The sequence below is a fragment of the Pongo pygmaeus genome, chromosome 16 (assembly GCF_028885625.2).
Source record: "Pongo pygmaeus isolate AG05252 chromosome 16, NHGRI_mPonPyg2-v2.0_pri, whole genome shotgun sequence".
NCBI classification, from domain to species: Eukaryota; Metazoa; Chordata; class Mammalia; order Primates; family Hominidae; genus Pongo; species Pongo pygmaeus.
In genome coordinates, this window is record NC_072389.2 from 30,420,516 (window position 1) to 30,448,188 (window position 27,673).

At 46.2% G+C, this 27,673-nt stretch overlaps 1 protein-coding gene and 6 non-coding genes across 9 annotated transcripts; all 7 read right to left on the bottom strand.

Moving 5' to 3' along the window:
• Positions 1-81: 81 nt before the first annotated feature.
• LOC134738259 (uncharacterized) lies at positions 82-27,130 on the bottom strand. Of its 3 annotated transcripts, none has more exons than XM_063652490.1 (11): positions 26,454-27,065; positions 26,328-26,372; positions 24,313-24,742; positions 18,190-18,297; positions 17,434-17,553; positions 12,342-12,476; positions 9,622-9,761; positions 6,952-7,091; positions 4,270-4,408; positions 3,846-4,107; positions 1,486-1,614 (listed from the first exon to the last, which is right to left on the bottom strand). In XM_063652490.1, exons 6-10 carry the CDS (start codon positions 12,418-12,420, stop codon positions 4,090-4,092), a joined length of 516 nt encoding a protein of 171 aa, XP_063508560.1. In that variant the 5' UTR covers positions 12,421-12,476; positions 17,434-17,553; positions 18,190-18,297; positions 24,313-24,742; positions 26,328-26,372; positions 26,454-27,065; the 3' UTR covers positions 1,486-1,614; positions 3,846-4,089. The 3 variants fall into 3 exon arrangements, with proteins under 3 accessions (XP_063508561.1, XP_063508560.1, XP_063508559.1); XM_063652489.1 differs by lacking the exon at positions 1,486-1,614 and adding an exon at positions 1,631-2,241; XM_063652491.1 differs by lacking the exons at positions 3,846-4,107; positions 6,952-7,091 and adding an exon at positions 82-216 and having other exon boundaries at positions 1,479-1,614; positions 26,454-27,130.
• LOC129014878 (small nucleolar RNA SNORD116) lies at positions 1,141-1,235 on the bottom strand. The gene has a single exon (XR_008494403.1). It is a non-coding gene; the product is annotated as a small nucleolar RNA SNORD116 (small nucleolar RNA).
• LOC129014880 (small nucleolar RNA SNORD116) lies at positions 3,931-4,026 on the bottom strand. Its single transcript, XR_008494405.1, has one exon. It is a non-coding gene; the product is annotated as a small nucleolar RNA SNORD116 (small nucleolar RNA).
• Positions 6,619-6,713, bottom strand: LOC129014882 (small nucleolar RNA SNORD116). The gene has a single exon (XR_008494407.1). It is a non-coding gene; the product is annotated as a small nucleolar RNA SNORD116 (small nucleolar RNA).
• On the bottom strand, positions 9,292-9,386 carry LOC129014879 (small nucleolar RNA SNORD116). Its single transcript, XR_008494404.2, has one exon. It is a non-coding gene; the product is annotated as a small nucleolar RNA SNORD116 (small nucleolar RNA).
• Positions 12,007-12,101, bottom strand: LOC129014885 (small nucleolar RNA SNORD116). Its single transcript, XR_008494410.1, has one exon. It is a non-coding gene; the product is annotated as a small nucleolar RNA SNORD116 (small nucleolar RNA).
• Positions 25,178-25,244, bottom strand: LOC129014939 (small nucleolar RNA SNORD109A). Its single transcript, XR_008494456.1, has one exon. It is a non-coding gene; the product is annotated as a small nucleolar RNA SNORD109A (small nucleolar RNA).
• Positions 27,131-27,673: the final 543 nt, after the last annotated feature.

Here is a 27,673-nt window from a genome sequence, read left to right on the forward strand (position 1 = left end):
GCTGAAAAACTGCACCTTGTGGGACTCAGAAATCCTAAAGACACCCTCACTCATGTGGGGCAGAGGAATGCTTACCGTCCTGAGCCATCCACTAGCACGGGGTGCACCGTGGATGTGAGGCCACACCGACTCCACAACTCCATGGAGATTCCATTGCTCGGAAGAACTGACCATCTGCCATGCCAGCAGGCCATGGGCCTCTCAAGGCAACTGCCCCTGAGAAGTGTAAAGAAATCAAATGCATGCTTGAGAAACAGGCCCACGTCCACTGGTCACCACGTCAATGTCTTTCTTTCCCATGGGGCAACTCGTACCCCTGCTTCTCCTTGGACCCTATGACTGACCTCCATCTCCATATTCATACCACTACTCTGCTGAGAAGACCAGAAGTGACCCAGGGCCATGGACACCATCCCCACCCTCACTCGCCCAGAGACATGCCCCCAAAAACCCGCCCTGGCTGACCTGTCATCCACCAGAGAAATCCATGGAAAGCCTATCACTGCCAAATTAAAGCCCAATGCAGCTGATGACACTCATGTCCATGAGAGCCCTTTAGCACCTTTTCTCTGGAATACCATCCTGCCTACACCTTCACCACCAAACCACAGGCATCTCACGGCTCAGGAGGCAAAGAAATCTGTGCTGGGGGGACACTGTGACCAACACTGGCAGGAGGGCTGAAGAGTCACTGGCCGTCTGCCGTGGCACCCATTGCTCCACACTCTCCCTCATCACCCTTGGCACTTCCCTGTCCTCAGCTAACCAGAAATCAAGAACAAGGTCTGCCTGAGGCCTGGGCCTTGTACTCTCCTTGGTAGCAAAAGTGAGACCTTGTCCTCTGCATGAAGACGCCACCCATGAGGTCCAGGCCTCCCTTCCTGAAAGCTCACCAAGCTGAGACCAGCGGCACACTCCCCTAGGCCCACGACATTTCTCCCCTCTTCCATGGCTGCCACGCCATCACAGAGCAGCCAATGCCCCCACGAATCTCCCACCCATGTACCTCACACAGAGGGAATGTTCCTAACGAGCATTTCATGGGAGACTTTGGCCTGTGGATGTCCTGGGTGGTGGAACCTATGGGAACCAGTGGAAGTTGTCCCTCGCTCCTACAGTCCCCACGGGAGGCAACGTGCTGGACCTCAGTTCCGATGAGAACGACGGTATGAGTTCTCACTCATTTTGTTCAGCTTTTCCAAGGAATGTTTTTATGGGGGATTCATCATCGATCCAAGCACATTTGAAGAGGCGGGACATTTGACACCACAGGCTGGGCAGTGGGCAAGCTGATGACGTTAAAGAACTTCAGCACCCTGGGGAAGCCAGAGCCGCGCCACCAAACAACCGGCACAGACCATCCACTCTGGGGGTGGAACTCGCCATGCCATTAAAGGCCTGCCGAGAAACTGTTGCTCGCAGGTCTCAGAAATTCTAAAGCCACCATCACTCAGCACACGGGGCAGAAAAATGCTTACCGTCCTGGGCCACCCGCCAGCACGGGATGCACCATGGATGCCAGGCCACACCAAATCCAGAAACCCGCAGGGCCTGCTTCTCAGAAGCCTCGACCATCTTCCTTGACAGCAGGCAGCGGACCTCCGACGGCAACAGCTTGAGAAGTGTAAAGAAATCAAATGCATGCTTGAGAAACAGGCCCAGGTTCACTGGACACTTCAACACCATTCTTTCCCACAGGGCAACTCACACACCCACTTCTCCTTGGCCTCCATGACTGACCTCCATCTCCATGAATATACCTTACCTGCATCACTCTGTGGACACCTAAAAGCATATGTGGCCAGAACCACAGCACGCACACATTGCTGCATCTGTTAGCCTATGGCTGTCTGTGCCTGTGTGTGTGTGAGTGTGAGTTTGAGTGTGAGTGTATGAGTGTGTGTGTATGGGTATGTGTGGGTGTGTGCATGTGTGAGAACGTTAGTTTAAATGGGTGTGTGTGTTTGTCTCCCTAATGCACATGTGGGTCCCAACACCGCAATGGGCAGTTCTACTTTGCAGCCTCCAGACCTGATCCCCCCAACAACCCGATGGCTCAAGACCTCAGCCTTCGATCACTGGATGTGAACTTTGACCTCAGGGCCATGCGGAAACAGGTCACAGGTCTCTCACCTAACAGCCACCACCTCTGGCAGGAGCACAGGCTCCTCCTCTTCCTCATGGGGCTTCTGATGTCATGACAAAACACTGTCTCTGGCCACCCTCTTAGGTGAGGCGCACCTGGCAGAAAACCAACCACAACCAGCTCCAGAGGGCGCCTTTGCAAAGTCCAGCATGTCAGTCTGAAACTCGGCATCAAGGCCAGAGGCAGGACTAGCAACCTAGCAAAAGGACCTCAAGATACACACCTCCTCCCCCCTCCACTCAGTCCATGTGCCCGCACTGTGCCCTCAGGACACCCGAAGAGAATGGCTGCTTTTCCAACAGGACGTCCCTACCTGACTCCCCAAGGACCAGGTTGACAGGACACACTGCCTGTCATCGTTCTTGCATTGGACACACCCACAGGGCATCCCTGCACCGACCTCAGAAGCAATGACCCCTCATGCAGCCAATTTGACGGCACTACTACCCACCCCAACACTGGCAAGTCAACACTGCGTCAACACCACCAGGTCTACATGCATGCGGCTACTAAGTGAGCTGAGAGGTGTAGAACCACCAATCCTTTCCAACTTTCCTAAGCCAACCAAATGCCCTTGAAAGTGGCATAGCTGTCCTGGCTGCACTGTGAATTCAAACTGGCTAAGGGAGCTAAAATGCTTCATCATGCCTAGGGAGTAGCGGAATCCAACACTGGAACATCACCAACATGCAGAGGTGTGGAGGCATCCCAAGTCAAGAGACTTTCCATGGCAACACCCCTGGGATTGCACACACATTGCCCAGAATGGACAAGGACCTCCATGGACAACCCCATGCGTGACTGGAGCCCACGGGATGGTCCTGGGCCTGGGCCTGGGCCAGGGCACATTCCCTCTGGATGCCTTTGGGACGGATGCTGCTTTCAAAGCGAGAAAAAGGATCAAGAGCAGTATTTGCTCACACAAGCTGCAGCAGGTGGGGCTGCCCGGCAATGGCGAGCCAAGAGACCATTTCCAGGAAGATGTACACAATGGTGGAGCCCATTACTCTGCCAGGAAGATCGGAGTGACCCAGGGCCACAGGCAGCAACCTAACCCTCACACGCCTGGGAACTGCCCTTGAAGACCCCTGCTGCCCGACCTGTCGTCCATCAGAGAAATACATGGAAAGCCCAGCACCACCAAATGACAGCCCAAGACCACTGATGGCACACCTGTCCATGTGAGCCCCCTACCACCTTTTCTCTGGAATACCAGAGAATACGTCCTACCCAGGTCTCCATCACCACACTATGGGCATCTCACGGCTCAGGAGGCAAAGATATCCATGCTGGGGTGACCCTGGGACCAATGCAGGGAGAAGCGCTGAAGAGGCTTTGGCCATCTGCTACAACACCCATTGCTCTGCACTCTCCCCCATCACCCTTTGCACTCCCCTGTCCTCAGCTGACTGAAAATCAAGACCAAGGTCTGCCTGAGGCTGGGGCCTCATGCTCTCCGTAGTAGGGGAACCAGGACCTGGTCCTGTGTGCGAGGAAGCTTGACACAAGGTCCGGGTCTCCCTTCGTGGGAGCTCATCGGGCCCAGGTCTGCCACGCAGTCCTCTAGGCCTGAGATTTTTCCGTCCACTTCCATAGCCGCCACGCCATCACACAGCAGCCAATCCCTCCATGACTCTCCTAACAGTGTATCTCACACAAAGGGAATGTTCCTAATGTGCGTGTGATGGCAGACATTTACCTGCGGACGCCCTGGGTGGTGGAACCTATAGGGACTAGTGGAAACTGTCCTTCACTCCAACAGTCCCTGCTGGAGGCAACGTGCTGGACCTCAGTTCCGATGAGAATGACGGTATGAGTTTTCACTCATTTTGTTCAGCTTTTCCAAGGAATGTTTTTTTGGGGGGACTCATCATCGATCCAAACACATTTGAAGAGGCAGGACATGTGACACCACAGGCTGGGCAGTGGGTAAGCTGACGACCTTAAAGACCTTCGGCACTCTGGGGAAGATAGAACCATGCCACTGAGCAAAAGGCACAGACCATTTGCTCAAGGAATGGAACTCACCATGCCATTAGTGGCCTCATGAGAAACAGCTCATTGTGGGTCTTGGAAATCCAAAAGACACCATCACTCAGCACATGGGGCAGAGGAATGCTTACCATCCTGAGTGACCACCAGCACGAGGTGAACCCTGGAAGCCAGGCCACACCGACTCCAGGACTCTGCAGGGCCTTTGTGGTTCGGAAGAAGTGACCATCTTCCTTCCAGCAGGCAGCGGGCCTCCGACGGCAACTGCTCCTGAGAAGTGTAAAGATATCAAATGTACGCTTGAGAAACACGCCCAGGTCCACTGGTCACTACTTCAGTGCCATTCTTTCATGTGTGGCGACTTGCACGCCTTGCTTCTGTTGGCATCCATGAGTGACCTCTGTATCCATGAATGTACCTTACCAGTGGCACTCTGCAAACAGCTTCGAGCTGTGTGTGGCGCCAGAATGACCGCACACACACATTGCTGAGTGGCTATGTGTGTGCGTGTGTGTGTGTGTGTGTGTGTGTGTGTTTGTATCTCCCTCATGTACATGTGTTTCCCAACACATGAGTTTCCCAACATGGCAACACGCAGTCATAGTCTGCGGCCTCCAGGCCTGAGCCCCCACCAACCCAACAATTCCAAGACCAAGGCCTTCAATCAATAGGATGTAAACTCTGACCTCGAGGCCATGCAGACATAGGCCCAAGAGCCCTCACATAACAGTCACCATCCCTAGCCTGAGCATAAGCTCCTCCTCACGGGGCATCTGATGTCGTGACCAGACACTGTCTCTGGCACCACTCCCAGGAAAGGCACACCTGGCACAAAACCAACCACAACCAGCACTGGAGGGCGCCTTTGCAACGGCCAACACGTCACTCTGAAACTCAGCGTCAAGGCCAGAGGCAGACTGCCCAACCTAGGCAAACGACCTCAAGACACGGGCTTCCTCTCCTCCACTCAGTCCATGTACCTGCACCATGTCCTCAGGACACCTGAAGGGAATGGCTGCTTTTCCCACGGGACGTCCCTGCCTAACGCCCCCAAACACCAGGCAGACAGGACACAGCGCCTTCCATCATCCTTGCATCGATCACACTCAAAGGCCTTCCTTGCACCGACCTCCGAGGCAACATCCCACCATGCAGCCAACTTGGGTGCAGTACCATCCTCCCCAACACCTGCTCAACAACATCTAACAACCACCACCAGGTCTACACACACATGGCTACTAAGTGAGCTGCGAGCCGCAGAATGACCAATCCTTTCCAACTTTCCTAAGCCATCTGCATGCCCTTCAATATGGCATGACTATCCTGGCTGCGCTGAGACTAACGGGGTTGAAACAGTTCATCACACCTAGGGCATAGCTAAACCCAACACTTCAGTATCACCAACATGCAGAGGAGCAGAGGCATCTCAAGTCAAGGGACTCTCCATGGAAGGCACCTAGGATTAAATATGCATTGTCTGGACTGCACACAGACCGCCATGGACAGCTCCAAGTGTGACCGAATCCCACAGGAGAGTTCCGGGCCAGGGCCAGGGCACATTCCCTCTGAAAGTCTTCAGGATGGAAGCTGCTTTCAAAGCAGGATGAAGTTCCAAAGCAGTTATTTGCTCACAAGAGCTGCAGCATGTGGGGCTGCTCAGCAATGGCGGGCCAAGAGACCATTTCCAGGAAGATGTGCACAACGGTGGAGCCCACTATTCTGCCAGGAAGACCAGAAGTGACCCAGGGCCATGGGCTACAGCCCAACACTCATGCTCCTTGGATCTGCCCTTGAAAGCCCCACTGGCTAACCTGTCATCCACAAGAGAAATCCATGGAAAGCCCATCACTGCCAAATGACAGCCCAAGACCACTGATGACATGCATGTCCATGTGAGCTCTCTACCACCTTTTCTCTGGGGTACTGTCCTGCCCAGGCTGAGCCACCACACCATGGGCAACTCATGGCTCAGGAGCCAAAGAAATCCCTGCCGGGGGCCCCTGTAACCAACACTGGGGGGAGGGCCAAAGAGGCTTTGGCTGTCTGCCACAACACCCATTGCTCTCCACTGTCCCCCATCACTTTGGTACTCCCCTCTCCTCAGATAACTGAAAATTGAGACCAAGGTCTGTCTGAGGTCTGGGCCTTGTGCTCTCCTTGGCATAAAAAAAAAGACCTGGTCCCCCACATAGAGAGGCCCATCAGGAGGTCAGGGTCTCCCTTCCTGGGAGTTCACCAACCCAAGGCCAGCCACACACTCCCCTAGGTCTGCATTTCCACCCACTTCTACAGTTGCCATGACATCACACAGCAGCCAATACCCCCATGACTCTCCTACTTGTATACCTCACACAGAGGGAATATTTCTATTGTGCCTGTGATGTGAGACTTTCATCCATGGACGCCCTGAGTGGTAGAACCTGTGGGAACCAGTGGAAGTTGTCTCTCACTCCTACAGTCCCCGGGGGAGGCAATGTGCTGGACCTCAGTTCCGATGAGAACGACGGTATGAGTTCTCACTCATTTTGTTCAGCTTTTCCAAGGAATGTTTTTATGGGGGACTCATCATCGATCCAAGCACATTCGAAGGGGCAGGATGTTTGACACCACAGGCTGGGCAGTGGGCGAGCCGATGACCTCAAAAACCTCTGGCACGCTGGGGAAGCCAGAGCCGCACCACTGAACAATGGGCACAGACTGTTCACTTTAGGAGTGGAACTTGCCATGCCATCAGTGGCCTGCTGAGAAACAGCTCCTTGCAGGTCTTGGAAATCCCACCCCCCACTCAGCATGTGGGGCAGAGGAATGCTTACCATCCTGAGCCATCCACCAGCAGGGGGCGCACCGTGGATGCTAGGCCACACCAACTCCAGGACGCTGGGGGCCTTTGCGGCTCAGAAGAACTGACCATCTTCCTTGCCAGCATATGGCGGGTGTCCCATGATAACTGCCCCTGAGAAGTGTAAAGAAATCAAATGCACGCTTGAGAAATGGGCCCAGGTTCACTGGTCACTTCAACGCCACTCTTTTCCACAGAGCAACTCACATGCCCGCTTCTCCTTGGCCTCCATTATGGACCTCCATCTTTATAAATGTATCTGACTGTGTCACTTTCTAGTCACCTAGGAAGCGCGTGTGGCCGTAACGACCACACGCACCTGTTGCTACGTATATATGCCTGTGGCTATGCATGCCTCTTTGTGTGTGTGATAGTATGAGTATGTGTGTTTCCCTCATGCACATGTGTTTCCCAACACTGCAACAGGAGACCATAGTCTGCAGCCTCCAGACCTGAAGCCCCTGCAACCCGAAGGCTCAAGACCAAGGTCTTCAATCAGTAGGATGTGAACTTTGACTTTGGGGCCATGAGGACATAGGCCTGAGGTCCCTCACCTAACAGCCACCACCCCTGGAGTAAGCACACGCTCCTCCTCATGGGGCATCTGATGTTGTGACCTGACACTGTCTCTGGGTGCACTCCCAGGTGCACTTGGCGGAAAACCAACCACAACCAGCACGTGAGGGTGCCTTCACAATTACCAACCCATAGGTCTGAAAATGGCATCAAGCCAGAGGCAATCTTCCCAACCTAGCCAAAGGATCTCAAGACACGGGCTTCCTCCCCTCCACTCAGTCCACATGCCCGCACTGCGCCTTCAGGACACCCGAAGGGAATGGCTGCTTTCCAACAGGACGTCCCTGCCCCAAGGACCAGGTTGACAGGACACACTGCCTTCCATGGTCCTTGCATTGGTTACATCCCCAGGGCTTCTCTGCACAGAACTCTGAGGCAACATCCCATCATGCAGCCAACTTGACTGCACTACCACCCACCCCAACTCCTGCAAGTCAACACTGCCTCAGCACCATCACCAGGTCTACACGTAAACGGCTACTAATGAGCTGCGATCTGCAGAACCACCAATCCCTTCCAACATTCCTAATGCAGTCGTGGGCCCCTCAACATGATGTGGCTGTCCTGGCTGCACTGTGACATCAAACTGTTTAAGGGAGCTGAAATGCTTCATCACCCTTAGGGTGTAGCGGAATGCAACACCAGAAAATCACCAACATGGGAGGTGCGGGGGCATCCCAAGTCAAGGAACTCTCCATGGCAGGCCCCTGGAATGGCATACATGTTGCCTGGAATGCACCCGGATCTCCATGGATAGCCCCATGTGTGACCAATGCCCACAGGAGAGTTCCTGGCCAGGGCCAGGACACATACCCTCTGGACGCCTTCAGGATGGAAGCTGCTTTCAAAGCGGGAAAGAGGATCCAGAGCCATATTTGCTCACACGAGCTGCAGCAGGTGTGGCCGCCCAGCAATGGCGGGCCAAGAGACGATTTCCAGGAAGATGTGCACAACAGTGGAGCCCACTACTCTGTCAGGAAGACGAGAAGTGACCGAGGGCCAGGGCACGAGTCTGACCCTTGTATTCCCTGGAACCTGCCCTGTGACACCCCTGCTGGCCAACTTGTCATCCACTAGAGAAATAAATGGAAAGCCCATCACCGCTGAACGACAGCCCAAGACTGCTGATGACACACATGTCCACATGAGCCCCCTACCGCCTCTTCTGTGGAGTACCTTCCAGTCCAGGCTTCCACCATAGCACCAGGGGCATCTCACGGCTCAGGGGATGAAGAAATCCCTGCTGGGGGGCCTCCATGACCGGATGCTGGGTGGAGGGCCAAAGAGGCTCTGGCTCTCTGTCACAACACCCTTTGTTATACACTGTCCCCCATCACCCTTGGCACTCCCTTGTCCTCAGCTAATCAAAAATCAGGACCAACATCTACCTGAGGCCTGGGCCTTGTGCTCTCCCTGGCAAGAAAACAAGGACTCAGTCCTCTGCTCAGAGACGCCTGCCACGAGGTCGGGATCTCCCTTCCTGGGAGCTCACCAAGCCAAGATCAGGTGCACACTACCCTAGGTCTGCGATATTTCTGTCTGCTTCCACGGCCACCAGGCCATCACAGAGCAGCCATTCCCCCCAGGACTCTCCTACCTGTGTACCTCACACAAAGGGAATGTTCCTAATGAGCATTTGATGGGAGACTTTGGCTGTGGATGCCTTGGGTGGTGGAACCTATGGGAATCAGTGGAAGTTGTCCCTCACTCCTACAGTCCCCGGGGAAGGCAACGTGCTGGACCTCAGTTCCGATGAGAAAGACGGTATGAGTTTTCACTCATTTTGTTCAGCTTTTCCAAGGAATGTTTTTTTGGGGGACTCATCATCGATCCAAGCACATTTGAAGAGGCAGGACATTTGACACCACAGGCTGGTCAGTGGGTGAGCCAATGACCTTAAAGACCTTCGGCCCCACTAGAGCAGTGCCACTGAGCAATGAGCACAGACCATCCACTCTAGGAGATGAACTCGCCATGCCATTAGTGGTTAGCCAAGAAACTGCTCCTTGTGCGTCTTGGAAATCCGAAAGACACCCTCATTCAGCATGCGGGGCAGAGAAATGCTTACCGTCCTGAGCCACTCGCCAGCACACAGTGCACCGTGGATGCCAGGCCACACCGAATCCAGGACTCCGTGTGGCCTTCGTTGCTCAGAAGAATCGAGCATCTTCCTTCCAGCAGTTACCACACCTCCCACAGCAACTGCCTCTGAGAAGTGTAAAGAAATCAAATAAACACTGGAGAAATGGGCTCAGGTCCACTGGTCAGCACTTCAATCCCATTCTTTCCCGCGGGGCAACTCGCACACCTGTTATTCCTTGGCTTCCACGACTGACCTCCATCTCCATGAATATACCTTACACGTGTTACTCTGTGGATACCTAAAAGCGCATGTGGTCACACACGCCCATTGCTGCATGTATTTGCCTGTGGCTCAGCACACCTGTGTGTATGTGTGTGTGTATGAATGTGTGTGTGTGTGTCTCCCTCATGCACATGTGTTTCCTAACATGTGTGTTTCCCAACACTGCAATAGGCAGTCATAGTCTGCAGCCTTCTGGCCTGACACCACACCAACCCAACAGCTGAAGACCAAGGTCTTCAATCAGTAGGATGTGAATTTTGACCTGGAGATCATGCGAACATAGGCCCGAGGTGGCTCGCCTACCAGCCACCTCCCCAGTGTGAGTACACGCTCCTCCTCATGGGACATCTGATGTCCTGAGCAGACACTGTCTCTAGCCACCCTCTCAGGTGAGACGTACCCGGTGGAAAACCAATCACAACCTGCACTGGAGGGCGCCTTTGCAATGGCCAGCACATCGGCCTGAAACTTGGTGTCAAGGCCAGAGGTGGTCTTCCCAATCTAGCCAAAGGACCTCAAGACACAGCCTCCCTCCCCTCCACTCAGTCCACGTGCCTGCACCGTGCCCTCTAGACACACAAACGGAATGGCTGCTTTTCCAACAGCACATCCCCCCTACCAATGTCCCAAGGACCAGACAGATGGGACACATGGCCTTTCATTTTCCTTGCATTGGACACACCCACAGGGCTACCCTGTACTGACCTCTGAGGCAACATCCCATTACGCAGCCAACTTGACTGCACTACTACCCGCTGCAGTCCCTGAAAGTCAACACTACCTGAACACCACCACTGGGTCTACATGCATGCAGCTAGTGAGTGAGCTGTGAGCTCAGAACCACCCATCCTTTCCAACATTCCTAAGCCATCTGCATGCCCTTCAACATGGCATGGCTGCCCTGGCTGCGCTGAGACTTCAAACCGGTTAAGGGAGCCAAAACCGTTCATCACCCCTAGGTAGAATCCAACACTTAAATATTGCCAACATGCAGAGGTGCGAGGCATCCCAAGTCAAAGGACTCTGTGGCAGCACCCCCGGGATTGCACCCGTGTTGCCTGGAATGCACACAGACCTCCATGGATAGCCCCAAGTGTGACCCGTACCCACGGCAGAGACTTGGGCCAGAGCCAGGTTCAGGGCACATTCACTCTGGACCTTCAGGACTGAAGCCTCTTTCCAAGCAGGAAAGAGGATCCAGAGCAGTATTTTCTCATACAAGCTGCAGCAGGTGGAGCCGCCCAACAATGGCGGGCCAAGAGACCATTTATAGGAAGATTTGCACAATGGAGGAGCCCATTACTCTCCCAGGAAGACTGGAAGTGACCCAGGGCCATGGGCACCAACTCCATCCTCGTGCTCCCTAGGACCTGGCCTCGAAGACCCCTGCTGGCCAACCTGTCTTCCACCAGAAAAATCCATGGGAAGCCCATCACCCCCGAATGACAGCCCACGCCTGCTAATGACACTCATGTCCATGTGAGCCCTCTACCACCTTTTCCCTGGAGTACCTTCCTGCCTAGGCCTCCGCCACTGCACCACAGGCATCTCACAGCTTGAGAGGCAAAGAAATCCCTTCCAGGAGGGCTCCTGGTGACCGATGCTGCAGGGTGGGCTGAAGAGACTTTCACTGTCTGCCCCGACACCCATTGCTCTGCACTCTCCCCTAACACCTTGGCACTCCCCTGTTCTCAACTAATCAAAAATCAACAACAAGGTCTGCCTGAGGTCTGGCCCTTGGGCTCTCCTCCACATGAAAACAGACACCCGGTCTTCTGCACTGAGATGACCCCTGTGAGGTCTGGGTCTTCCTTCTGGGAGCTTACCAGTAGCACACTCCCCTGTGCCAGCAACATTTCCACCTCCCCTAGGCCTGCAACATTTCTGCCTGCTTCCACGGCCACCACGCCATCACAGAGCGGCCGAATCCCCCATCACTCCCTGACCCATGTACCTCACACAGAGGGAATGTTCCTAATGTGCCTGTGACATGAGACTTTTGTCTGTGGACGCCCTGGGTGGTGGAACCTATGGGAATCAGTGGAAGCTGTCCCTCACTCCTACAGGCCCCAGAGGAAGCAACATGCTGGACCTCAGTTCCGATGAGAACGACGGTATGAGTTCTCACTCATTTTGTTCAGCTTTTCCAAGGAATGTTTTTATAGGGGACTCATCATCGATCCAAGCACATTTGACAAGGGGCAAGACGTTTGACACCACAGGCTGGGAAGGGGCGAGCCAATAACCTTAAAGACATTCAGCATGCTGGGGAAGCCAGAGCCGCGCCACTGAGCAATGGGCACAGACTATCCACTCTAGGAGTGGAACTTGTCATGTCATTCGCTGCTAAGAAACAGCTCCTTGAAGGTATAGGACATCCAAAAGCCACTCTCATTCAGCACGCAGGGCAGAGGAATGCTTACCGTCCTGAGCCATCCACCAGCATTGGGTGAACCATGGATGCCAGGCCACAGCGACTACAGGGCTCTGCAGGGCCTCCATTGCTCAGAAGAATCAACCATCTTCCTTGCCAGCAGGCGGCTGGCCTCCCATGACAACTTCTCCGGGAAATTGTAAAGAAATCAAATACACACTTGAGAAACAGGCCCAGGTCCATTGCTCTCCACTTCCATGCCATTCTCTCCTGCAGTTCAACTAGTGCACCTGCTTGTCCTTGGCCTCCATCATTGATCTCCATCTTTATGAATATACCTTTACCCATGTCATTCTCTGGATACCTAGGGAACATGTGTGCAGAACTACTGCATGCGCCTGTTTCTGTGTCTATTTGCTTGTTTCTGTGGGCTCCTGTGTGTGTGTGTTTCTCATTTTGTGTCTGTGTGGTGTGTTTGTGAGTTTGTGTGTGTGTGTGTGTGTGTGTTTGTGTGTGTGTGTGTGTGTCCCTCCCTGGGGTGTACATATGTTTCCGAACACTGCTAAGGGCCATCATGGTCTGCAGCCTCCAGGTCTGACCCTGTGGCAACCGGACAGCTCAAGAACAAGGTCTTCAATCAGTAGGATGTGAACTCTGACGTCAGGCCATGCAGACATAGGTCTGAGGTCCCTCGCCTAACAGCCACCACTCCTGGCGTGAGCACATACTCCTCCTCATGGGGCTTCTGATGTCTGGAACTGACACTGTCTCTGGCCACTGTCCCAGGTGAGGTGTACCTAGCCAAAAACCAACCACAACCAGCACTGGAGAGCACCATCACAACAGCCAGCACGTCAGTCTGGAACTCGGTATCAAGCCCAGAGACAGTCTTCCCCATGTAGCCAAAGGACCTCAAGACATGAGCTTCCTCCCCTCCACTCAGTCCTGGTCCCTGCACCATGCCCTCAGGACATCCGAAGGTAATGCCTCCTTTTATTACAGGATGTCCTGCCTGATCCTACAAGGACCAAGCAGACAGGACACATCACCTTCCATCACCCTTGCCTTGATCACATCCACAGGATTTTTATGCACTGACCTCCCAGGCACCGTCCCATCCTGCAGCCAACTTGACCACACTATCACTGACCCCAGTGCCTCCAGGTCAACATGGCCTCGACACCACCACCAGGACTAATTAATATTGTCAAAATATCCATACTACCCAAAGTTATCTACAGATTCACTATAATTCCTATCAAAATCACAATCACATTATTCCAGAAATAGAGAAAAAAAATCATACATTTATCTGGATCCACAAAAGAACCAAAATAGCTAAATCAATATTCAGCATGAAACACAAAGGCGGAGGCACTTCTTGATTTCCAAGTATATAACAAAGCTATAGTAATTCAAAATACTAGAATACTGGCAAAAAACAGACATACTCTAACGGAAAAGAATGAAGAATGCAGAAATAAATCCATGTACTCTACTCAATTTATCTTTGACATGGGTGCTCAGAGCACAGTTTATCTAACTAATCATATTTGGCATACTGGATATCCGCAAATTAAAAAAAAAAGTAAACTGAATCCTTACCTCACAACATACACAAAAATCAACTCAACATAAATTAAGTACTTAAAGATACATCTTGACATTGTAAAACTAGAAGAAAACACATGGAAACCCTTCTTGTTTTTGTCAATAATTTTTTGAATATGACACTAAAAGTACAACCAACAAAAGCAAAAATAGACAAGCAAGACTACATCAAACCTAAAACGTTTGTACATGAAGGGAAACAATCAACAGAATGAAAGAGGAAACGTACAAAATGAGATAAATATTTGCATATCATTATCTCATAAGGCTTTCATATGCAGGATGAGCACAGTAACTCATGCCTGTAATGTCAACACTTTGGGAGGCCATGGTTTGAAGATTCCTTGAGCCTATGAGTTTGAAACCAGCCTGTGCAACACAGTGAGACCACCATATCTACCAAAAAATAAAAATTAAAAAACAATTGGCTAGATGGTGTTGGCATGTGCCTGTGGTCCCAAGAGCATGAGGTGGGAGGCTCTCTGGCATCTGGAAAGTTGAGGCTGCAATGAGCCATGATTTTGGCACTGCTCTCCATGCTGAGCAACACAGCATGAAGGAAGGAAGGATGTGGATGTGATCAAGGAAGGGAGGAAGGGAGAAAGGAAGGGAGAAAGGGAGGGAGGGAAGGAAGGAAGGGAGGGAAGGAAGGGAGACAGGGAGGGAGGGAGGGAAGGAAGGGAGACAGGGAGGGAGGGAGGGATGGAAGGGAGACAGGGAGGGAGGGAGGGAAGGAAGGGGGGAGGGAGGGAGGGAAGGAAGGGGGGAGGGAGGGAGGAAAGGAAGGAAGGGGGGAGGGAGGGAGGAAAGGAAGGAAGGGGGGAGGGAGGGAGGAAAGGAAGGAAGGGGGAGTGAGGGAGGGAAGGAAGGAAGGGGGGAGAGAGGGAGGGAGGGAAGGAAGGAAGGAAGGAAGGTGGAGTGAGGGAGGGAAGGAAGGAAGGGGGGAGAGAGGGAGGGAGGGAGGGAAGGAAGGAGGGAGGGAGGGAGAGAGGAAGGAGGGAGGGAGGGAGAGAGGAAGGAGGGGAGAGAGCAAGGGAGGGAGAGAGCAAGGGAGGGAGGGAACAAACTCGGATAACAACAAAAAAACCCTGATTTTAAAAAAGGGGCAAAGTAATTGAATAGATTTTTTTCCGAAGAAGATAAACAAATGGACAACAGGTATATGAAAACATGCTCAGTATCACTAATTACTAAACAAATGCAAATCAAAACCATAATGAGGTATCACCTCATATCCATTAGAAGATACAATTGAAAAACAATGGGCCAGGCGTGGTGGCTCAGGCCTATAATCCCAGCACTTTGGGAGGCCAAGGCAGATGGATCACCTGAGGTCAGGAGTTCAAGACCAGCCTGGCCAACATGGTGAAACCCTGTCTCTACTAAAAATATAAAAATTAGCTAGACATGGTGGCAGGCACCTGTAATCCCAGCTACTTGGGGAGGCTGAGGCAGGAGAATCGCTTGAACCCAGGAGGCAGAGGTTGCAGTGAACCAAGACAGTGCCGTTGCACTCCAGCCTGGGCAACAAGAGTGAAATAAAAAACAGCAAGTGTTGGTGACAATGTGGAGAAACTGGAACCTTTGCACGCTGTTGATGGGAACATAAAATGGTACAGCCATTGTGGAAAAATGTATGGAGGTTCCTGAAAAATTAAAAATAGAATTACCATATGATTCAGGAATCCCACTTTTGGCTATATATCCAAAGTAATTCAAAGCAAGATCTCAAAGATACATCTGCATATCCATATTCACTGTAGCATTATTCATAATGCCCAAGAGGCAGAAGCAACCCAAATACCGAAAGCAGATATATAAGGAAAATGTGATACATCCACAAAATAGAATTTTATTTTCTTAAAGAAGGCATTTTCTAGGTATAGAACCATATCACTGGCAAACAGAGATCATCGACAAACTATGCATTTGACAGAGGCCTAATATCCTGAATCTATAGGGCACTTAAATAAATCAACAAGCAAAAATCAACCCCATTAAGAGGCACTTTTCAAAAGAAGATACAGAATGGTCAACAAACATATGAAAAAATGCTCTTAGTATCCCTAATCATCAGAGAAATTCAAATCAAAACCACAATAAGGGCCCGATGCGGTGGCTCATGCCTGTAATCCCAGCAGTGGGAGGCCAAGGTGGTGGATCACTTGAGTTCACGAGTTCGAGACCAGCCTGGCCAACATGGTGAAACCCCATCTGTACTAAAAACACAAAAAGTAGCCAGGCATGGTGGCACATGCCTGCAGTCCCAGCTACTTGGGACTCTAAGGCAGGAGAATCGCTTGAACCCGGGAGGCATAGGCTGCAGTGAGCAGAGATCACACTACTGCATTCCACCCTGGGCAACTCTGTCTTGAAAAACAAACGACGACGACAACAAAAAAAACCCACAATATGATAGTATCTCACAACATCAGAATGGCTATTATTAAAAGCAAAAAAGAGAAAGATCCTGGCAAGCCTGAAGAAAAAGGGGAATGTTTAAACACTGTTGGTGGGAATGTAAATTAGTCCAGTCACTGAGGAAAACAGTCTGAGAATTTTTCAAATAACTTAAAAAGAGCTACGGTTTCACCCAACAAACCCATTTCTGGTATATATACCCAAAAGAAAATAAATCATTCTACCAAAAGACACATGCACATCTATGTTCATCACTGTGGTATTCACAATAGCAAAGACATACAATCAACCCAGGTACCCAGGACTGGTTGTATTAGTCAGGGTTCCCTAGAGGGACAGGACTAATAGGATAGATGTATATATAAAAGGGAGTTTATTAAGGAGAATGGACTCACACAATCACAAGGTGAAGTCCCATTAATAGTTCCTCTGCAAGCTGAGGAGCAAGGAAGCTAGTCTGAGTCCCAAAACCTCAAAAGTCAGGAAGCCAACAGTGTGGGCTGAAGGCCTGAGAGCCCCTTGCAAACAACTGGTCTAAGTCCAAGAGTACAAAAGCTTGGAATCCAATGTTCGAGGGCAGGAAGCATCCAGCACGGGTGAAAGATGAAGGCCGGAAGACTCAGACAGTCTAGTCCTTCTACATTCTTCTGCTTGCTTTATCCTACCAGCAGCTGATTAGATTGTGCAGCTGATTAGACTGTGCCCACCCAGATTGAGGGTGAATCTCTCTCTCCCAATTCACTGACTCAGATTTTAATCTCCTTTGGCAACACCTTCACAGACACATCCAGGAACAATACTTTGCATCCTTCAATCCAATCAAGTTGAAGATCAATATTAACCATCATACTGGTAGACTGGACATAGAAAATATGGAGCATTTTCACCATGGAATACTATGTAGCCATAAAAAAAGAATGAAATCGTGTTCTTTACAGCAACATGAATAGAGCTGGAGGCCATAATCCTAAACACATTGATGCAGGAACAGTAAACTAAATACCGCACGTTCTCTCTTATAAGTGGGAGCACACATGGACATAAATATGGGAACAAGAGACACTGTGGAATACTAGAGGGTGCGTGTGGGTGGTGGATTTAAAAACTACCTATAGGCTAGGTGTGGTGGGCTCACACCTGTAATCCCAGCACTTCCGGAGGCCAAGGCGGGTGAATCACTTCAGGCCGGGAGTTCAAGACAGTCTGGCCAACATGGTGACACCCCATCTCTACAAAAAAGCAAAAACAAAAATCAACCAGGTGTGATAATGCACACCTGTAATCCCAGCTACTTGGGAGGCTGAGGCATGAGAATCGTTTGAATCTGGGAGACGGAGGTTGCAGTGAGTAGAGATTATGCCACTGTACTCCAGCCTGGGGAACAGAGTGAGACTCTGTCTCAAAAAAACAAAGAAAAAAAAACTACCTGTCAAGCTGTATGTTCACACATTATTCCCATGTAACAAATCTATATATGTACCCCCTGAATCTAAAATAAAAGTTGAAATTTTAAAAAGAAATAAATTGGATTTAAATTTACCTTCGCTACTAGATACAGAATTGTTGTTCTTTGTCCTTTCCAACAAGACAACATAAATAAAATAGAAATTGCCCTATAAAATAGGAGTAAAGTAGGGAATTATATAATGATAAAAAAGCCAATTCTTTTTTTTTTTTTTTTTTTTGAGATAGAGTCTCACTCTATCACACAGGCTGTAGCACAGCAGCATGATCTTGGCTCACTGCAACTCCACCTCCTGGTTTCATGTGATTCTTATGCCTCAGCTTCCCAAGTAGCTGGCATTACAGGTGTGCACCATGATGCCTGGCTAATTTTTGTATCTTTAGTAGAGACAGGGTTTCACCACGTTGGATAGGCTGGTCTCGAACTGCTGGCCTCAAGAGATCCACCTGCCTCAGCTTCCCAAAGTGCTGGGATTACAGACACGAACCACTGTTCCTGGCCCCAATTCCTGAAGAAGAAATAATTATCTTTAACAAAACAGCATCAAAATATCTGAGCGGAAAACTGATAGAACTATAAGGAAAAATAGATACGTCCACCATTATAATTTGAGAGCTCCATAGCCTTTTTTGAGTCCCAAAAATAGATGAGTGCCAATAGATGAAGCAGTCAGAAAATCAGTAAGGGGATAGTTAACTTGAATAGCACTATCAGTTAATTTGACATTTTCAGAATAGTCCATCCATCAAACAACAGAATACACATTACCCTCAAGCTCACCATGAAATATTACCAAGAAAGATCACGTTCTGGGCCATAAGACACACACTAACAAATTCAAAAGAACAGAAAAAATATAAAATATGCTCTCAGTTCATGATGGAATAAAACTAGACTAGAAATCTATAATTGAAAAATAGCTGGAAAACACCAAATAATTGGAGATTTAACAACTCATAGCTAATACACAGTTTAAAGAGGTTATCTCAAGATAAATGAAGAAATACATTTAAATAAATGAGAGTGAAAAAAAAAAAACTTACCAAAATTGGGATGCAGCAAAAGTAGTGCTTAAATGAAAATTTGTAGCATTAAATATATACATTAGAAAATAAGATCTAAGTTGGCCAGACGTGGTGGCTCACGCCTGTAATCCCAGCACTTTGGGAGGCCAAGGTGGGCGGATCACGAGGTCAGGAGTTCAAGATCAGCCTAGACAATATGGTGAAACCCCGTCTCTAGTGAAAATACAAAAATTAGCCGGGTGTGGTGGCATGCGCTTGTAGTCTCAGCTACTCAGGAAGCTGAGAAGACTCGCTTGAACCCAGGAGGTGGAGGTTGCAGTGAGCCAAGGTCCTGTCACCGCACTCCAGCCTGGGCGACAGAGCAAGACTCCATCTCAAAAAAAAGAAAAAAAAAGAAAAGAAAAGAAGATCTAAGTCAATAATATAAGTTTCCACATTAGAAAACCAGAGAAAGAAGAAAAAAACATTAAGCAAAGAAGAGAAAATAAATCATAAAATTAAAGCATAATCAAATGAAATTAACAGCCAGAAAATAATAGAGAAACTCAATGAAACCAAAAGCATGTTATTTAAAAAGATCAATGAAACTAATAAAAGTATAGGCAGGCAAATCAAGAATAACAGGGAGAAGGGCAGGTGCGGTGCCTCACGCCTGTAATCCCAGCACTTTGGGAGGCCAAGGCTGGCAGATCACTTGAGGCCAGGAGTTCAAGACCAGCCTGGCCAACACAGGGAAACCCTGTCTCTACTAAAAATACAAAAAAAAAATCAGCTGGGCATAGTGGCACATGCCTGTAATCCCAGCTACTCGGGAAGCTGAGGCAGGATAATCGCTTGAGCTCAGGAGGCAGAGGCTGCACTGAGCCAAGCCGAGATCACACCGCTGCACTCCAGCCTAGGTGACAGAGCAAGACCCTATCTCAAAATAAATAAATAAATAAATAAATAAATGAGAGAAGACACAGATTTACAGTAACACAAATGGAAGAGGGCTCACTGATACTGATCACCTGGAAACTAAAAAGACAATAGAGAAATACTATGAAAAACTCTACAATCACAAATTTGGTAACTTTAGTGAAACAGACCAGTTTCTTGAAAACCACTGTAGTGAGTTCAACAGTGACCCCACCTCCACTGAAAAAAAAAATACATCAAACCAGGCATGGTGGCTCACACCTGTAATTCCAGCACTTTGGGAGGCAGAGGCGGGCAGATCACTTGAGGTTAAGAGTTTGAGACCAGCCTGGCCAACATGGCGAAACCCCATCTCTACCAAAAATACAAAAAATTAGCTGGGTACGGTGGCGTGAGCCTGTAATACCAGCTACTCAGGAGGCTGAGGCAGGAGAATCGCTTGAACCTGGGAGCGGGAGGTTGCAGTGAGCCAAGATCGTGCCACTGCACTCCAGCCTGGATAAAAGAGCAAGACTCTGTTTTAAAAAATAAATAAAAATAAAAGATATGAGGTGGAAGAATTGCTTGAATACAAGAGTTTCCACATGGAAACTATAAAAATGTCAATTTATTTGGAAGGTGAGTCTTTACAAACCTAACTCAATTAAGGATGTCGAGATGAGATCATCTTGGAATTGGGGGAGAGGGAATGGGCCCTAAATACAATGATAAAGTGTCTTTAAACAAGGAAGGAAGAAGATATGGAGATACAGAAGATATAGAATCAACCTAAACGCTCATCAATGATAGACTGGATTAAAAAATATGGTACTTATAACCAAGGAATACTATGTAACCATAAAAAAGAATAAGATCATGTCCTTTGCAGAAACATAAATGGAGCTGGAGGCCATTATCCTAAGGGAACTAAAAAAGGAACAGAAAATCAAATACTGTAGGTTCTCAATTATAAGTGGGAGCTAAACATTGAGTTCACATAGACACAAAGAAGAAAACAAGCACTGGGCATTACTTGAAGGTAGAAGGTGGGAGTAGAGTGAGGATCAAAAAACTACCTATCAGTTACTATGCTTATTACCTGGGTAATGAAATCATCTGTACACCAAACCAACATGACTCACAATCTACCTATATAACAAACTTGCATATGTACTCCTAAACCTAAAATTAAAATTTAAAAAAAGTATCAATTACTAGACAATAAAGATACAGAAAAATAAATAATAAAAATTCACTAGAAAAACTTAATCACACTATTTGAGCTAGCAGGAAAAGGTAATCGAATTTGAATATAGGACAGTTGAGGAGATCCATTCTGTGAAGCAGAAAGAAAAAAGAAAAACAGCTTCAGAGAACTGAGGAACACAGCATATCAACATGTACATAAAAGTCACAGTAGAAGGGCAGAAACAGTTTGAAGAAAAAACGCCTAAAATTTCCTTAATATAAGGGAAAAATATTTATGTACGTATAAAATGAGTCAAATGAACTTGACTCACTCAAGTGAGATACACGTAAAGACATGGAGACATCATAGTAAAAATTTCAAAAGCCACAGTCTTCAAAATATGAAGATAAAAACAAACCCATCAGGTACAAGGAATCCTCAATGAGACTAACAGCTGATTTCTCATCAGAAACTCTTGAAGTCATAAAACAGTAAGATAACATATTCAAACTATTTTAAAGAAAAAGAAATAAGACTGTCTACCTACCCATAAATCTTGATACACCAAAATTACTCTTCAAAAACAAAAAAGAAATGACATTCTAAATCAACAAAAGCTGAGAGAATTTGTCAAAATAACTATCCTACCAGAAAAATTAAATGGAGACTTCAGCCTTAAGTGAAATAGCACTAGACATTAACTTTGATCCATATGAAGAAATGCACAGGACCAGTAAAATAATTATTAGGCAAATATAAAAGACGGTATAAATGTTTGAATGACAATAATATACAAAAGGGTGAGAAAACAACAGAGCTGTATTGAAAAATAGTTTCCGTATACTATTAAAATTAACTATTAAATCTAATCTATGTTATAAATTAACAAATTAACTATAATGTCGAAGGCAACCACTAATAAGTAAACACAAAAAATTAAAAAGAAAATTAAAGCAGTACGCTATTAAATATTTATTTAACATAAAGAACAATAAGAATAAGAAAAACGAAACAGATATATGCCATAAAAGAAAATAAAATAGAAAATGGCAGATGCAAATTTTACCTTATCAATAATTACATTAAATGTTCATGAAGTAAACTCTCCACTTTAATTAAAAGGCAGAGATGTATTTTTTTTAAAAAACATATGATACAACTATATGCTCTCTACAAAAGATACACTTTAGATTCAAGGACAAAAAAATAGGTAGAAAATAACCATCCTGGGCAACATACCAAGATTTCATCTCTACAAGAAAAAAAATACAAAAAAATTAGCCAGGTGTGGTGGTGTTGGCCTGTAGTCCCAGCTACTCAGGAGGCTGAGGTGGAAGAATTGCTTGAATACAAGAGTTTCAGGTTGCAGTGAGCTACGATCATGCCATTGCGCTACAGCATGGGTAAGAGAGTGAGATCCTGTCTCAAAGATACTTTGTTTTAATTAAAAATAAGTAGATAGTAAAATAATGAAAGGGAAAGATAAACTGCACACAGTAACCAAAGAGAGTTTAGGGGCTATAAGTCAGACAAAAACTACAATTATCAGGCCAAATAAATTTCAAGATAAAAATTGTTGGTAGAGGGCCAGGCACGGAGGCTCATGCCTGTAATCCCAGCACTTTGGGAGGCTGAGGCGGGTGGATCATGAGGTCAGGAGATCGAGACCATCCTGGCTAACATGGTGAAACCCCATCTCTACTAAAAATACAAAAAGTTAGCCAGGCGTGGTGACAGGTGCCTATAATCCCAGCTACTCGGGAGGCTGAGGCAGGAGAATGGTGTGAACCCGGGAGGCGGAGCTTGCAGTGAGCAGAGATGGCGCCACTGCACTCCAGCCTGGGCAACAGAGCAAGACTCCATCTCAAAAAAAAAAAAAATTGTTGGTAGAGACAAAGAAGGGCATTTCATGATGATTAAACTGTCAATCCATCAGGAAGATATAACAATAATAAAGATATGTGCATCTAACAACATAACCCCCAAATTAAATTTAAAAAATGACAGAATGGAAGGCAAAATAAACATTATAATAATTGAAAATTTCAATACCTCACTTTCAATGATGAATGTAACAATGAGACAGAAGATCAAGGAAATAGAAGACAAACAACACTATAAAGCAGTTACATAACATCCATCTATGGAACAATCTAACCAGTAGAAAATATATTATTTTCAAGTGCACATGGAACAGTGTGCAGGGTAGGTATTAGACCACACACTGGTCTCAACAAATCTGAAAGTAAAGAAATCAGAAAAGTATGGTGTCCAACCACAATAGAATCAAATCAAAAATAAAGGAAAAAAATTGGGGAGAATTCACAATATATGGAAATTAACACATTACTAAGAATCCTTGGGAGTTCTTGGGAGAAATAAGAAAATTTATAAAATAGTTTGAAATGAAAGGAAACAAAACACAACAAAAGAAAATATATGTGTAGCTAAAGGAGTTCTTTGAAAAATTTACAGCCGTAAATGTCCATATTAAAAAAAGGAAAATCTCAAATCAATAATCTACACTTTTACCTTAAGAAAACAGAAAAACAAAGCAAAGCTAAATCAAGTAGAATAAAAGAAATAAGAATAAAATGCCAATAAATAAAATAAAAAATATAGAAGAAAAAATAAAAATATCAAAAGCTGGTTCATTGAAATTTTTTGTTTGTTTGTTTAGTGACAGGCCAGGTGTGGTGGTGTGTTCCTATACTCCCACCTACTCAAGATGCAGAGACAGCAGGATTGCTTAGGCACAGAAGTTCAAGGCCAGCATAAACAACATAGCAAGACTCTGTCTCTTAAAAAATTGACATAACTATATCTACGCTACTGAAAACAGAAGACCCAATTTTCATAAAATCTGGAATGAAAATCAGACTAACAACCTTATAGAAACAAGGTATGTCAACAAATTAGATAACCTAGATTAAATGGGCACATTCCTAGAAATATATAAAGTACAGGAACGGTCACAAGAAGGAAAAACAGAAAATTGAAGTCACCTTTAACAACAGATTGAATTAGCTACTCAAAAAGTTTCTACAAACAAAATTCCACACAAATGATTTCTCTGATGAATTCTACCAAATCATTAAAGAAATAACATCAATCCTTTACCAACTCTTCCAAAAAACAGGAGAGCAGAAAACATTTCCCAACTTATTCCATGAATCTACTATTACCCTAATTTTTATCAAAACCAAAGACATCATCAAAAAAGTGAATCACAGACCAATATCCCTGAAGATGCCAGGCATGGTGACTCCTGCCTGTAATCCTAGCATTTTGGGAAGCCAAAGCAAGAGGACTGCTTGAGCCCAGTAGTTCAAGACTAGCCTTAGCAACACAGTAAGATCCTAAATCCACAAAATAAAAAATATAAAAATTAGCTATGTGTGGTAACACATACCTGTATTCCTAGATACTTGGGAGGCTGAGGGTGGAGGATCACTTGAGCCCAGGAGTTAAGGGCTATAGAGTGAAGAGCTGAAGTGAGCTATGACTGGGCCACTGTACTCCAGCCTGGGTGACAGAGAGAGACTTTGTCTTCCCAAATAAATAAATGAATAAATAAATTGGGCAAAATTCTACATTTGTCATTTCATGCAAAATTCAAATAGAATAAAAATGTAAAGGACAATGATTCAGAAATGAAGGTGGAGAGACTCACCAAAGTAAAATATACATTATTTAGATATTATCCAGTAAGCCACTAAAAAAATCAACAAAAAGACCTCAGGATGTGGCATGGTACACATGATGTATATGAATTCCAAAGGATGTTGGTTTAACTACTCACCCCTATTTTCTGAAGTGGAGGACCTCATTCCAGCCCTCCTCTACCTCAGCAAAACAAAATGGAAGAAAAAGAAATGGTCTCAGAAAATACTCAACAGTAAAAATAACAAAGCACTAAAATTGGTTCCTTTGTCAATATTTAATATAGGCATGCAGTGTTCCCTTCCTTCACTATACATCACAGTTGCTTGACCTTTCTTGACTGAAACTTTTTCATTTTTTCATTTGTTAATCAACAACATATTTCCTATATATGTATCTATCTACAATTCTCTGCTCAAAATGAACAAAATAAAGTGAGTCTTGGGTCACTAAGCATACTAAAGTGCATACTGACTCATAAGACAGGATGCTAATGCCCTTTTCAGAGAGGTAGAAAAAGCATGCTCACAGAGGTACTATGTTGTCACTGACGGATCCCCAAAGACAGCCAGGCTCTTAGAGTCTTATTTGTCCTACTGGAGGGCCGCACATCTGGACCTCAGATTGACATCTGGAATGAGTCCCTCAGCATCCTCAGACAATTATTCTCATCATCGATCCAGACAAGCACCCTCCCAACAAATAAGCATTTCCACAGCCAGGCTTATTTTGTGCATGGTTATCTAATGCATCATCAGTGAGAAAAGTAAATGTACAGTAGACATTTGTTTAGTATCTGAATAATGGAACTCTCATATACATAGCATGAAAAAACATATGACTGAATTGTTCTAATAAAATTAGATTAAAATCTATTGGGAATTTTTTTTTTTTTTTTTTTTGAGACAGAGTTTTGCTCTTGTTGCCCAGGCTGGAGTGCAATGGCACAATTTCAGCTCACTGCAACCTCTGCCTTCCGGTTCAAGTGATTCTCCTGCCTCAGCCTCCTGAGTAGCTGGGATTACAGGCACATGCCACCACGCCCGGCTATTTTTGTATTATTAGTAGAGACGGGGTTTCTCCATGTTGGTCAGGCTGGTCTCAAACGCCTGCCTCGGCTTCCCAAAGTGCTGGGATTACAGGCGTGAGCCAAGGCGCCCGGCCGGGGAAAAAATTTTTAAGTCCAATTAAGACCAATTAAATGAACTAAAATTTTTAGGAGTAGGCGAGGTAGCAAAATCAATATATACTGTAATTACATGACAAATGTAAGTAGAAACATCTGTGTTCAGAATGTGCCAGATACAATTTTTTAAATAAATATTTAAGCCAGGCATGGCAGCACATGCCTATAGTCCCGGCTACTCAGGAGGTTGAGGCAAGATGATTGCTTGAGCCCAGGAGTTCAAGGGCAGCCTGGGCAACACAGCATGACCCCATCTCTAGTCTTTAAAAAATATTTAACACACTGAATTTCACTAAAAGATTATTTTCATCCAACAAAAAATGGTAAGAAAAGGAAATATATCAATACTTCCCCCAATTTACTCAGGTTACTACAAAAAAAAATTCCTTTTTAAAAAAAGGGAAAAAATAATGAGATTCCCTGAACAAAGTAGGGATACTCACATAGCAAAAAAAAATCTATTATAAAAATCTTCTCCTTTGAGCCTCTAAAATCATGAACTCTCAGATCCTGAAATTCTGACATCACTGGCCACAATACACATAAACAATTTCAAAATCACCACAGTAGCTGCTCACCTCTCTTCCTTGAAATTCTGTAACATCTTCTAGACCTGCAGCAAACTATTAAAAACAAAGTAAATCAGATTAGACAATATACAAAATTCACTAAAAAATAAGATACATTGTTTCTGTAATAATTACCACAGAGCAATCTTTGCACAAGTCACAGATCTTTGGTCCTTTGTCACCTTTGCCATTTATTCATTTATTTCCTCCTCCAATTCCTCTTTATTTTTGAGATGGAGTCTTGCACTGTCGTCCAGGCTGGAGTGCAGTGGTGCAATCTCAGCTCATTACAGCCTCCCTGTCTGTGGTTCAAGTGATTCTCCTGCCTAAGCCTTCTGAGTAGATGGGACTACAGGCACGTGCCACCACGCCTGGCTAATTTTTGTATTTTTAGTAGAGATGGGGTTTCGTCATGTTGGCCAGGCTGTTCTTGAACTCCTGGCCTCAAGTGATCTGCCCACCTCAGCCTCCCAAAGTGCTGGGATTACAGGCGTGAGCCACCTCATGCTGCTAAAATTCTTCTTTCTTTAAATAGTAAAAATCGGCCAGGCACAGTGGCTCACGGCTGTGAGCAATTTTCTCTTTTGAGTCAGATTCTGAAGTTGTATTCCGCCAAATAAAGACTTTTTGAAAACGCCCTGTGGTGGGTAAAATTAAATACACATAATAGGGGTGTTGTGAAACCAATATTCTAGAAGAGATAAAAAACTTTAGGAATCTACTTCAATAGTACAGTAGATCTCTCTCTCTCTCTCTAGATATATATATATATATATATATATATATATAAATCTTTGAGATCTATTTCAAAAAGTTATATAGAAATTAAAGATGGCAAAAACAGAAAGAATAAATGAAAAATTTCATAAAATAATTGGAAATCATAGAAAAGAACAAAATGTAATAGGGCACTTCCATTGTAAGACGTAAGAGAAGAAAGATGGAGTAAGCATAGTCCATCTTTACACAATCAAAGAACTAAGAATCTCAGGAGGGATGCATTGATACGGTAGCAGAGAATTTGGAAGGCTAAATGTTTGAAGGTGAATTGGGGAACTCAAAGTGCCATAAAACACCAGTGAGTTTCATGTATTTTCCTTTTCTCTAATATCCCAGCCTGAATTCAGTATGGGAGAGTTCCTGAAAAATAAAACATAAAACTGCTTGTTGAGTACAAACACCAATACCTAACTTCTTTTTTTTTTTTTTTTTTGGTTGAAACGGAGTCTCGCTCTGTCACCCAGGCTGGAGTACAGTGGCACAATCTCAGCTCACTGCAAGCTCCACCTCCTGGGTTCAAGTGAGTCTCCTGCCTCAGCCTCCCGAGTAGCTGGGACTACAGGCGCTCATCACCA